The sequence below is a fragment of the Homarus americanus genome, unplaced genomic scaffold, assembly GCF_018991925.1.
Source record: "Homarus americanus isolate GMGI-L3 unplaced genomic scaffold, GMGI_Hamer_2.0 scaffold31546, whole genome shotgun sequence".
Taxonomy (NCBI): Eukaryota; Metazoa; Arthropoda; class Malacostraca; order Decapoda; family Nephropidae; genus Homarus; species Homarus americanus.
The window spans coordinates 156413-170762 of record NW_024722317.1 but is presented as its reverse complement, the minus strand read 5'-3'; the positions used below and the strand labels follow the sequence as shown (position 1 = coordinate 170762).

The 14350-nt window shown below is 43.7% G+C and overlaps 1 protein-coding gene across 1 annotated transcript; it reads left to right on the top strand.

The window, feature by feature from the left end:
* Positions 1–10033: 10033 nt before the first annotated feature.
* Positions 10034–14128, top strand: LOC121862712 (probable serine/threonine-protein kinase clkA; the record flags this gene model as incomplete). Its single annotated transcript, XM_042361028.1, has 2 exons — positions 10034–10108; positions 12650–14128. Coding segments are annotated over 2 exons (1554 nt in total), but the record flags the coding sequence as incomplete, so codon positions are not given.
* Positions 14129–14350: the final 222 nt, after the last annotated feature.

Genomic DNA, 14350 nt, shown 5'->3' with positions numbered 1-14350 from the left:
TATATACAGGTGAGTTTGTAAGCAATGTTATAATTACCGGTAAGTTATCAGGAGGAGGAGACAAGAGAAAAACGTGAATTACACAGAATGCTTCGGTCATGGACGTTCTAGTTTAATTAACTTCTTCATTCTAAACAACAACTACATTATCATAATATACTGAGGGTGGACAGTCCTGGGCGTCAAGGTGTGTCGGAGGTTGTCAGACAGGTTGACGGCGACCGGAAGTAAAACACACCGTCATGTACCCATCCCTCAACTCCCCGCGCACATCTTCCACATCACAGTATCATTTAGTCTTATTTTGTGCACATCTCGACCTTCATTATGACAGAAGCAGTGTTATAACTTCTAAATATCAAAGTCAAGGTCGACGATAAATATTTTGAGTTCATGAAGTAAAAGAAAATCACTTGTTTCTTTATTCTCTCATACATAAAATGAGAGAGAGAGAGAGAGAGAGAGAGAGAGAGAGAGAGAGAGAGTTTATGACTCGCACTTTGTCAGGTTTATACCCAGTTTCTAAATTACTAAAAATTAAAACATAGAAGATAAGCGATGTCTAGTGAGTACAGATCACATAAAAGTTGCCCCCACCTCTCCGAGCTAATTTCACCTGTTAAATTAGCGTGGGTGACATAAGCTAGTAGGATGAGGGAGGCGGGGAGTAAGAGCTACTGGGATTACTAAACTGTCCGCTATGTGAGTTAGGAACAAGAGTGAGACGTATTAAAAGCCTGAAAAATTCTGTAAGGTTCGGTCCTGAGGTAAAAGACTCAGTAATGTTTGTCAGATAACTAATGCCCTTTACAACTTGTGACGTCATAACTAGAGGCGGCGGGAATGTTGGTGTTAATGTCCAGGGGGCGCGAGGCACTGCACTATGTTACCAGGGCGTAAACAGCGTATAGTGGGAGAGGCAGTACAGTGGGTGTGTTGGAGAGAGGATTTAACACACACACACACACACACACACACACACACACACACACACACATATGGTGGTGGTGATGATGATGATGGTGGTGGAGATGATCGTGGAGGTGGTGATGGTGGTGGAGATGATGATGATGGTGGAGATGGAGATGATCGTGGAGGCGGTGATAGTGGTGGAGATGATGATAGTGGTGAAGATGGTGGTGGTGGAGATGGTGGTAGGAATGGTTGGATGGGCAGGTTAACTGTGAATCCCCCTTTTTTAGTGGTGGTGGTGGTGGGTGATCCATTTAAGTTACAGTTAGCGACTGTCAACGAAACACACACACACACACACACACACACACACACACACACACATAAGAACATAAGAACATAAGAACATAAGAATGGAGGAAACTGCAGCGGGCCTATTGACCCATACTGGGCAGTCCCATTTACACCCAACCCCTATTGCTCATATAAGCATCCAACCTATGTTTGAAGCTATCCAGCGTATTCGAGTTAATGATGATATTTGGTAACTTGTTCCATTCATCCACTACTCTTGTTTCCAAACCAGTGTTTACCTATTTCACGCCGAAATTTAAATTTGTCTAATTTAAAACCATTGTTACGAGTTCGCTCCTGGATTGGATAGTTTGAGTACCTTTGTAATGTCCCCTTTGTTTAACCCTGACTTCCATTTATACACCTCTATCATGTCGCCCCTCACTCTACTGTATGTCTCTCGAGGGAGTGCAAATTAAGATGCTTTAACCTGTCTCTGTACTCAAGGTTCCTAATGCCCGGGATTAGTCTTGTCATTCACCTCTGGATTCTTTCCAATGATTCTATATCCATTCTGTAATACGGTGACCAGAACTGAACTGTGTAATCCAGGTGAGGTCTCACAAGCGCTAGATATAATTTTAGGATGACCTCGCTAGTCTTGTAACTAACACTCCTTTGTGAACCCAAGTACTTTATTAGCCTTGTTACGAGCAAAAACACATTGTTTACTTGGCTAAAGATTCCTACTTATCATTACTCCCAAATCTCTCTCGCACTCGGATTCCACAATGGCATCGTTGTTCATCTCGTAACTGGTTTCCCTGTTTACGTCTCCTATACTGAGTACTTTACATTTGTCCACATTAAATTTCATCTGCCATTTTTCCGACCATTCGAAATATTTGTTTAGATCTTCCTGTAGTTTTGCAGAGTCTTCGTCAGATTTAATTACACGTCCTATTTTAGTGTCATCAGCAAATTTACTTATGTTGCTGGCTATGCCGATATCTATGTCGTTTATGTATATAATAAATAATAATGGTCCAAGTACTGAGCCTTGGGGAACTCCAATCGTGACGTTGCTCCAATGTGATTTAGTGCCGTTTATGCTCACTCGTTTATGCTCACTCGCTGTTTCCTGTCCCATAACCACGCCCTAATCCATTTAAGGATATTACCTTTGATGCCATGCGCTTCTACCTTTCTAATTAGTCTTTCGTGGGGGACTCTGTCGAAGGCTTTGCTAAAGTCGAGATATACCACATCATAATTGTGCCCCTCGTCCACCGATTCGAAAACTGATGAAAAGAATGTTAATAGATTAGTTAGACATGAACGCCTGCTTATGAAGCCATGTTGGGGATCATTGATCAATTTGTGTTTCTCCAGGTGGTTTCGAATAGAGTTTGAAATGATTGAATCTAGTAATTTGCCTACTATTGATGTTAGACTGATTGGGCGGTAGTTAGAGGATAGTGATCTATCCGGTATTACATTCGCTATCCTCCAGGATTCTGGTACTACACCTGTTTTTAATGACATGTTAAAAAACCTTGCTAAGGGCATACTAAGCTCTTCCTTACATTCCTTTAATACTCTGGCAAATATCTCATCGGGACCAGATGACTTATTAGGCTTCAGTTTGTCTATTTGCTTATTAACATCGTTACTAGTCACTACTATCTCGCTTAATTTGTTTTCTTCACTATCTCTGAATAGAGTCGGTGCCTCGGGTATCATGTTTAAATTTTCGGTGGTGAAAACTGTTGAAAAATATTTATTCAGATTATTGCTCATTTCTCCGTCATTATCAGTTAGCTCGCCGGTATCTGAACGTATTGGTCCAATCTTATCTCGTGTTTTAGTTTGATACATTTGGTAGAATCCTTTGGGGTTTGTTTTCGCCTCCCTTGCTATCTTCAGTTCATTATTCCTCTTTGCTTTTCTTATCTCGGTCTTAACCCTACCGGCCAAAACCTTATAATACTCCTGGAGGTAAATTTCACCACACACACACACACACACCTCACAGAGCCATATTTAGACCCTCTTGAGTTTCTTACATCAGTCCAGTTATCAGTAAGGTCCAAGATAGAAGAGCTTTATAAATGAGGAGATAAGTTTGTAGAGTGCAGCCCACAGTACAAGTTACCCAGTGAGTAATACAGAGCGCCTCAGTGTGTTATATACATCATTATACATCAGGCAACAGTCCTCCTTTCCCGCCTACCTATACATCTCTCTATATACTGCACCTCTAAACCCCTTAACTAATATAAACAACAAACACAATTTCTAGTTTTTTTTCTCACTATATAAACAACTTATTTTAAGATCGAATTCCCAGGTGATATTGCCAACTGTAATCGGGATATCAGACGGCCGGTGACTCACACAGTACAGTGCATTGTCATCTAGACTGGTGCGTAGTTCAACCAATTCTCTTTACCGAAGTGAACAAAACACAGCTTTTAGATTATGTACTAGTAGTGACGTCACATGCCTGCAGTAGAGAGCGAACATACCCACACAGGCCCTCCACCCGCTGGATTATTCAACAGGCGCCCCTTGAAAGATTGTCCAATGTAACTGAACACGACACACACTCGACACATGCACTAGGTCAGCCCTACAGTGACGAATGCCCCCCCCCCCCTCCACCACACATACCAGCTGTGTTGATCAGTTGATCACATAATAATACTACTAATAATAAAATAATAATAATAATATAATAATAATAACAATAGTAATAATAGTAATAATAATAATTAAATGATAACGATAATAATAGTAATAATAACAATAATAACATATATAATAATAATGTAATAATAATAATAATAATAATAATAATAATAATAATAATAATAATAATAATAATACATTCACATGTAATCATGCATAACACCAATACTGTACTGTACACTATGACAAAATCGGTAAAACCAAAAAACACACATCAATACACATCTTAACGTAACTATTATAGTCAGGAACACCCATACAAAATGTACGTAATATATCCTTGAAAATAATAACAATAATAATAACCAAAATAACGTTGGAACTCCGTAGGTTAGGTTAGGTTAGGTTAGGGGGGAGTTATCACCACCACACTCGGGGCAGATAGTCATGTATCACCACCACACTAGGGGCAGATAGTCATGTATCACCACCACACTAGGGGCAGGTAGTTATGTATCACCACCACACTAGGGGCAGGTAGTCATGTATCACCACCACACTAGGGGCAGGTAATCATGTATCACCTCCACACTAGGGGCAGATAGTCATGTATCACCACCACACTAGGGGCAGGTAGTTATGCATCACCACCACACTAGGGGCAGGTAGTTATGCATCACCACCACACTAGGGGCAGGTAGTTATGCATCACCACCACACTAGGGGCAGGGTACATGAACAGAACTCAACTCACTGGTGGTGCGAGCGAAGGGAACCACGATACAGTGTGTAACTTGACACCCGTCATCTTCATCCTCCACCTCAACCACTGCAGCAACACACACACACACACACACGCCCACGCCTTAAGTATCAGTCAGTGATCTCAGGAGGTCGAGACGGCCCCCTTGCCAGTCACGGGGAAGGTATTGCTTGTGTGTCAGTGTGGTACTATTGAGGCTCTCACGATACACACTCGCTGTACTCGTTTATATAACCTCGGTTACCTCGTCTCCAACACGAGTTTACCCCCCACGCCACATGACAACTACAGACCCCCAAACAACGCATCCCTGGCGACAACACTGTGCTACATGTGTGCCAATATATCCAAAACGCAAAACCAAACAAACTCATTAATCCTCTCACTTAAAAATAAAAAACACCTTTCGAGGTGGAATGTAACTACGCCACCCGCCACACTGCTTGTGAGACTCCAAGGTCGAGGCGAAGCACAAGCTTTATCATAACCAGTGGATCAAGACTCCTTCACTGTGGGCACACGCCAACATAATAACAACTAAGGCAATCATCACCCATCAACATTCTTCCTACCACAACCACTACAACTACCCACAACCACTACCGCTACCTATACAAATTCCAGTGTTGACAGTGGCTTCGTAATCATAACCTACGGATTTATATACAGCACATGATCAGAACGACGACCACCATAACTAACAAGTTACATGACACACCGAGCATCTCCACGGAGGACTGGATCCACGTACACAAGAAGTGAAATCACAATCCCTATCGGCATAACCACAATCGCCACCACAACTACTACCCACACCTCGGCATCACCACCAATATCCGTGGGAGGTAACAGAGGGAGGCTGTCGTCTAACGGAGAGGTGATGGCGGCAATATCAACAAGGAGGAAGGAGAGGAAGAAACAATAACATAGATGGGAGGAATAATACGAGGAATAGAAACAATAACAACAGGGGGGAAGATTAATAACAACAGCAACAACAGCGGTAACAGGAGAGGCTGTAAAAGTAAAAGCAACAAGGACAACATAAACAGGAAAAGTCATAAGTAACACGAGGAACAGCAACAGGAACAAGAGAAAGATGACCAACAGGAACAAGAGAAAGACGAAGAACAGGGACAAGAGAAAGATGAGGAACAGCAACAGGAACAAGAGAAAGATGAGCAACAGGAATAAGAGAAAGATGAGGAACAGCAACAGGAACAAGAGGAAGATGAGCAACAGGAATAAGAGAAAGATGAGGAACAGCAACAGGAACAAGAGAAAGATGAGGAACAGCAACAGGAACAAGAGAAAGATGAGGAACAGCAACAGGAACAAGAGAAAGATGAGGAACAGCAACAGAAACAAGAGAAAGACGAGGAGCAGCAGTAGCAAAACGATGGGAGCAACAGCAATGAGAGCAAAAGGAACAGTAACAGCAGAAACAGCAAATGGGTAACAGAAAAGAAAGAGAAGCCCTAAGGAACAAGAATTGGAGATGCATTAAAAATGAAACTGTGTCCCATAAGCCAGACGACCAGTTAGGGACAAAGTGGATACAACACACTGTATACTAAGCCTTTGGTGGGCACTATATTCTACTCCTTCACGCGTCCCCCCCAACTGTAATGTAGGTGAACTGTGTTGGAGCCCCGGGAACGAGCTAGCTACTCTTAGAACAGGAGGTGAGCGCAGTAGAGGCATAAACGGACGGAAAACATATGTAGTTTCAACAGGAACAAGAACCAGAGGAACAATATCAGCAACAGGAACAGTAATAACAGAAACAACAGCGTGTAACTGGTTGCCGGACAAGGTCAGCTGTTACAGGACCAACAGCAAGAATGCATCAACAGCAGCAACAACAGAAATACGAGATACAGAAGTGGCAACACCAGAAAAAAATAAAAAAATACAGAAGCAGCAGCAACAGTAACATCAAGAACAGCAAGAGTGTGTGGCACTGGTGGCTGGCCAAGGTCATCACCAGCAGCAAAAGCACTTGTTGCGTGTCCCACCCACACTCCCTTCCTACCCCCCCTCACCGCACACACAACTCGCACAAACTCTCAGTCGTTTAGCTATTATGATCTATATAACACAGAGATAAAGGAGTACTACACAGTTGTCTCAGATCCAGTACGAGGTACTGTAGGCTCAGAGAATTTATGCTGTTCAGCCATCATCATTAAGAAGGACATCGCTGCCAATCTGGAGTTTTCATTAAACCTTTCTTTGTCCGTGGACTAAAAAAAAAATTATTAAACTGATTTCATCTTAAACAAACTAACTTCCGCGAAGAGTGGACAACTTTTAGGGATGATGCATCTGGACGAGAAACACAACAATGGGTCTGGGTTTGTTGGCGCTATATTTCGCCCTGGTTCCTGAGATACGTGTAGAAAGCATCATTGCTCAACAAGCCCTTGGCAAGCATCTGTAAGCAAGTACACACACACACACACACACACACTAAAGCTTTGAAAAACATTTTTACACTTAGGCAGTGACGGCCACATCGATCACGAACTATGCTTTATACTTGTATTCCTAAACTCGTTACGTCCATAACGAAGGAATAACCAACAACGTGAAGGGAAAGAGCAGGTCGAGTGTTTGTGTGTCATGCGTGTGTACTGGTGTAGGGGCTCTTGCTTGCATTTGTAGAAGGGCGAGTGAGAAAAAGAAGTTAATTCCTACCTGCACCTGCCAGGTGCAGGTAGCGTAGTCCTCAGCTGGTACCCCAAAACAGTACATTACACTACATCATGCCTAGCAACATGTTCACTTTGGAATCGGTGTGGGCAACACGCCAGCGGCCGCCCCACGGCGCTAACATTGTGAAAACAGTGAACACTTCCTGTCACACACCTCGCCAACCTGCTCAGTGCCTACAGGTACACACCGCAACTCACTCAACTTGTTACCAACAGAGCCATCACAGGTACAAGTTATTTCCGATAAATAAAAAGTTTATTATACGTGAAATAAATCAAATTTTTTGCATTAAATCCTGAATAAATAAGACAAAGAAACCATACATCTTAATGCGAGACAAATATAGGAAACAGAATACTGAAGGGGAACCACTGCCAGTATGTGACACTTATCAACGGTTCGACTCGTCAGATATTTTTGAACAAATATCTCATCCGCAGTTTTCTGGATAACAAGTGTGTCAGTTGATGAAGCACCCGTGTTGTTGGGCAGCGCACCTTATTAACCATTGCAAATATAACTACATTTTATTCTGTATCTGTGTCGCTCTCTTCACTTCCCCTTCACGACCACTGCATCGGGATTATAAACTTGTTTTGCCATCAGTCGTAATCTTTCCCCCGTAGTGTCCAACTCTCCCAACTCTCCACTGCTTCAGCCTTCTCGTTCAGTGTCTGCTTGTCCACTCAGTCCACCTCATTCCCTCAACAAACACTGATCATTAGCAATAACTTATAATAATCAACACGTACCTTACTATCCTTTGCTATCTTTCCCCATTAACTTCTCTGTACGAAAGAATAAAGAGGAGGAGGAGGGGAGTGCAGGGGTACAGAGGTGGTGGTGTGTGGTATTGAGGAGGTGGGAGAGGAGGGAAGGGGGGTAAAGCTATGTATCTGTGAGGCGCCACACTGTCTGGCAGGACACCTAGCCTCCCCACCACCTGTACCCTGCACCTACCACCACGACCCCCCCCACCCCTCCTTCACCACCTGCACCCACTCATACCACCATCTCCTCCTTCCTCCTCTCCACCTCACCCCACCCTACCACTTCCACCTTGACCCTCTCCAACCACTAAACGCAACCACTCCTTCCCCACCTCCACCACTAACTACAGTCACTAACACCACTACCTTCTCCTCCACTATCTGTATCCTCCCACACCACCCATCCCACATTCCATCCCATGTCACCCATCCCACACTCCCTCCCATATCACCCATTCCACACACTCTGCACTCACCTACGCACTTCACGTTTACTCCCAACCTGAAATGAACGCAGTATATTTATCGTCACTGCCGCGTCATAATACCAGTCATATCAAACACAATCAGTAGTGTCAGCAATGAAGAGGTAGTTATCAAGCACAATATTGCTCAGTATGAGAGTCTAGGCATGGAATGTGAGAATGTGGGCAGCAATTGTTGTGATCGTGGGCTGCAGGCACACACCTATGGGTCTTTGCAGATAATGACACTTGTAACGCCACGCAGGTGACGACAATACACCTGTAGATCCTCTAGACTTCAGAGGGCGATGACACACACCTGTAGGTTTTTCTAGAATCTGGAGGGACCTACAGGTGTGTCGTCACCATCTGGAGGGACCTACATGTGTCGTCACCATGTGGAGGGACCTACAGGTGTGTCGTCACCATCTGGAGGGACCTACAGGTGTGTCGTCACCATCTGGAGGGACCTACAGTGTGCCGTCACCATCTGGAGAGACCTACAGTGTGTCGTCACCATCTGGAGGGACCTACAGGTGTGTCGTCACCATCTGGAGGGACCTACAGATGTGTCGTCACCATCTGGAGGGACCTACACGTGTGTCGTCACCACCTGGAGAGACCTACAGTGTGTCGTCACCATCTACACTAAAGGTTCCCAACCTGGTGCTCGCGGGCACCAGTGTGCTTCCCGATAGCCTGGCAGCGCTCGTCTACAATTCTTTAAATCGCGCTCGCGAGTACCTGGTTGGGAATCCCTAGTATAGATGACGACGACACACCTGTAGGTCCCTCCAGATGGTGACGACACACCTGTAGGTCTCTCCAGATGGTGACGACACACCTGAAAGTCCCCTCAGATGTTACGGCACACCTGTAGGTCCCTCCAGATGGTGACGAAACACCTGTAAGACCCTCCAGATGTTACGGAACACCTGTACTCCAAATGTTACGGCACACCTGTAGGCCCCTCCAGATGTTACGGCACACCTGTAGGCCCCTCCAGATGTTACGGCACACCTGTAGGCCCCTCCAGATGTTACGGCACATCTGTAAACAAAGAGGAGTAAGAAGAAGTAGAGTGGAAGCAGCAAGTGCGGTGTCCTTGAGGGGGAGAGGCCTCCAGACAGGACCCCAGCCAGAAGGTGAGAGGTAGCCGCCGCCTCCTGCAACCCTCGGCCGCCCCCACCACCAACACCTACTTCTCCACCACCAACACCTACTTCTCCACCACCAACACCTACTTCTCCACCACCAACACCAACTTCTCCACCACCAACACCTACTTCTCCACCCACACAACCACCAACACCTACTTCACCACCACCAACACCTGCTTCTCCACCACCAACACCTACTTCTCCACCACCAACACCAACTTCTCCACCACCAACACCTGCTTCTCCACCACCAACACCTACTTCTCCACCACCAACACCTACTTCTCCACCACCAACACCTACTTCTCCACCACCAACACCTACTTCTCCACCACAACTCGATAAACTTCAGGTGTAATTCAGTATACATTACCTCCAGCGGGGGACTCTAACAGCTACTACACCATCACACATCAGTCGCCTCTTACCTGTAAAAGAAACAAAACGACAATTAATATGAATTTGATTACCATACACCTGTGCTGAGATGATGGGGCGGATATGACCAGGTGAACAAATACATAAATAGTTTAAGGACATAAATCTACAGGAGACTTTAAATGTAATATGCAGATGAGAAGGAAGAGATGTAACAAGAACACACATAGTATAGGAAATATTGGGCGGTGGGGGTGTGGGAGTGTGGAGTTTGGTGGGAGGAAATTGTGGGAGTTGGTGGTTTGGTGGGGTTGTGTAGTAGAGGGGGGTGTTGGGGTATGAAGAGTGGGTGGAGGGTGGGGCAGGGGTGGAGTAGTAGGGAGGATGAGTGTGGGTGTTACGTCAACTGGGCCGACTCGACAACACCCACACCCTCTGCACGTGTCGGGAGGGGGGTGGGGGGGGGGGGAGGAGAGGCAGGAGGAGGAGGAGGAGGTACAGGCACACCAAGGCCGCGCCACTATCATACCTACTCAGAACTCCTCTTAACTCCACCTATCTAAAACTGTCGCTATCTATGTTAGGGGAGAGGGCGCTGGGGAGGGCACACTGGCCACACTACCACCCTCAAGTAACCCCTCCCCTCCCCCACCTCCCCTTGCAGGTTAGAGGTCATCCAACGTGAGTTTAGGGTTGTAATTAGAGGTCAAGAGCCATCAGCAGTGGTCATCACGGGAGGTCAAGTCATCCATCACTAGTGGTCACCCAGGGTGGTCAAGAGTCATCCAACACTAGTGGTCACCCAGAATAAAGTCATCCATCACTAGTGGTCACCCAGGAAGGTCAAGTCATCCAACACTAGTGGTCACCCAGAATAGTCATCCAACACTAATGGTAACCCAGGGAGGTTAAGTCATCCAATATTTGTGGTAACCCAGGAAAGTCAAGTCATCCAACACTAGTGGTCACCCAGAATAAAGTCATCCAACACTAATGGTCACCCAGGGAGGTCAAGAGTCATCCAACACTAATGGTCACCCAGAATAAAGTCATCCAACATTAATGGTCACCCAGGGAGGTCAAGAGTCATCCAACACTAGTGGTCACACAAGGTCAAGGATCATCCAACACTAGTGGTTACGCAGGGTGGTCAAGTCATCCAACACTAGTGGTCATCCAGGGAGGTTAAGAGTCACCCAGGGAGGTCAAGAGTCATCCAACACTAGTGGTCACCCAGAATAAAGTCATCCAGCACTAGTGGTCACACAAGGAGGTCAAGGGTCATCCAACACTAGTGGTTACACAGGGTGGTCAAGTCATCCAACACTAGTGGTCATCCAGGGAGGTTAAGAGCCACCCAGGGAGGTCAAGAGTCATCCAACACTAGTGGTCACCCAGAATAAAGTCATCCAGCACTAGTGGTCACACAAGGAGGCCATGAGTCATCCAACACTAGTGGTTACACAGGGTGGTCAAGAGTCATCCAACACTAGTGGTCATCCAGGGAGGTCAAAAGTCATTCAGCACTATTGGTCACCCAGGGAGGTCAAGAGTCAACCAGCACTGGCCCAGCGAGTCACCAGTGCTTGACAACACTAGAGGTAACCACACACCACCACACACACAGCTGGCACAGAGCACCTGGTGTGGGCGGTGTAGAGGCGGTGCATGATCTACGCCCGTCACCCTACACCTGCAGGTCAGATATGGTGGGCGTGGCTCAACCCATTACGCCTCAAAAACAACCTGTCCTCACCCAGATTATGACAGACTGAACAGCGAAATAAGATAAAACTGCATTCATGTACAGTATACAGTATGCTCAGGTTCAACTACGCATTTGACAGTCCACAGATTCCTCAGTGAACATCTTGTCATATATTCTTGGCCAAAATTCATGTGAAGTTTATGGTTTAGGTTGGATTAAGTTACAGTTAGAACCGGTTACATGAAGGTTAGGTTAGGTTAAGTTAGGTTAGGTTAAACATAGGACAGGACAGGAAAGGTCAAGTTAGGTTTGGTTAAAATAGAATAGTAAAAGGTCTGGTTCGATTAGAATAGGTCAAGTTAAAATAGGTATTGGAAAAGTTAGGTTAGGTTAAACTAGGTTCGTGTAGGATAGGGAAAGGTCAGGTTAGGTTAGGAGAGAAATAGGCATATACAGAACTATACTTAAGTCTCAAAACGCCATTCAGTATATCTATTATTACATTGCAAACATATTAACACCAATAGAACTAAACTGTACTTGAACCGGCTCCATCCATCCATCTATCCACCCATCTATCTATCCATCTATCCACCCATCTATCTACCCCATCTATCCACCCATCTATCTATCCATCTATCCATCTTTCTATTTCCGTCAGCTATCTCCACAAAAACAGGATCTTAACCAACTGAGTAGCCATCGTCTTCCCTAACTACAAACACGACCATTTACAAGCACCACATACGACTTTCTCAACTAATTATCATCACAAACATTTATATTCAAAGCTAAAATCATTGGGCCACATACAATTCTACAAACACTACATAAACTTTACAAACAACTGCACAAACTCTACAAACAACTACACAAACTTTACAAACAACTGCACAAACTCTACAAACAACTACATAAACTTTACAAACAACTACACAAACTTTACAAACAACTACACAAACTTTACGAACAACTACACAAACTTTACGAACAACTACACAAACTTTACAAATAACTACACAAACTATACGAACAACTACACAAACTTTACGAACAACTACACAAACTTTACAAATAACTATACAAACTTTACGAACAACTACACAAACTTTACAAACAACTACACAAACTTTACAAACAACTACACAAACAACTACACAAACTTTACGAACAACTACACAAACTTTACAAACAACTACACAAACTTTACAAACAACTACACAAACTCTACAAACAACTACTTTACAAACAACTACACAAACTTTACGAACAACTACACAAACTTTACAAACAACTACACAAACTCTACAAACAACTACACAAACTTTACAAACAACTACACAAACTTTACAAACAACTACACAAACTTTACGAACAACTACACAAACAACTACACAAACTCTACAAACAACTACACAAACAACTGCACAAACTCTACAAACAACTACACAAACTTTACAAACAACTACACAAACTTTACGAACAACTACACAAACTTTACAAATAACTACACAAACAACTACACAAACTTTACAAACAACTACACAAACTTTACAAATAACTACACAAACTTTACGAACAACTACACAAACTTTACAAACAACTACACAAACTTTATGAACAACTACACAAACTTTACAAATAACTACACAAACTTTACGAACAACTACACAAACTTTACAAACAACTACACAAACTTTACAAACAACTACACAAACTTTACAAACAACTACACAAACTTTACGAACAACTACACAAACTTTACGAACAACTACACAAACTTTACAAATAACTACACAAACTTTACAAACACTACAAACAACTACACAAACTTTACAAACAACTACACAAACTTTACAAACAACTACACAAACTTTACAAACACTACAAACAACTACACAAACTTTACAAACAACTACACAAACTTTACAAACAACTACACAAACTCTACAAATAACTACACAAACTTTACAAACAACTACACAAACTTTACAAACAACTACACAAACTCAACAAACAACTGCACAAACTCTACGAACAACTACACAAACTCTACGAACAACTACACAAACTCAACAAACAACTGCACAAACTCTACAAACAACTGCACAAACTCTACAAACAACTACACAAACTCTACAAACAACTACACAAACTCTACAAACAACTACACAAACTCTACAAACAACTACACAAACAACTACACAAACTCTACAAACAACTACACAAACTTTACAAACAACTACACAAACTTTACAAACACTACATAAACTCTCAACAAACATTCACTTCCAAAGCAACAACAACAAACACCACCTTTGCTGTACTGTAACACCACACAACAAACTGTCTCAGAGCTCAGTGGGTGAGGTATAAAACTTCCATCATCAACCACGTCAACAACGCAGTCATTCATAGTGTCACCAGGACTGCCCTCACAAGCAACGCGGGGTATGAGGAGGCGTTTATCGTGATGACGGCCCCTGGATTAT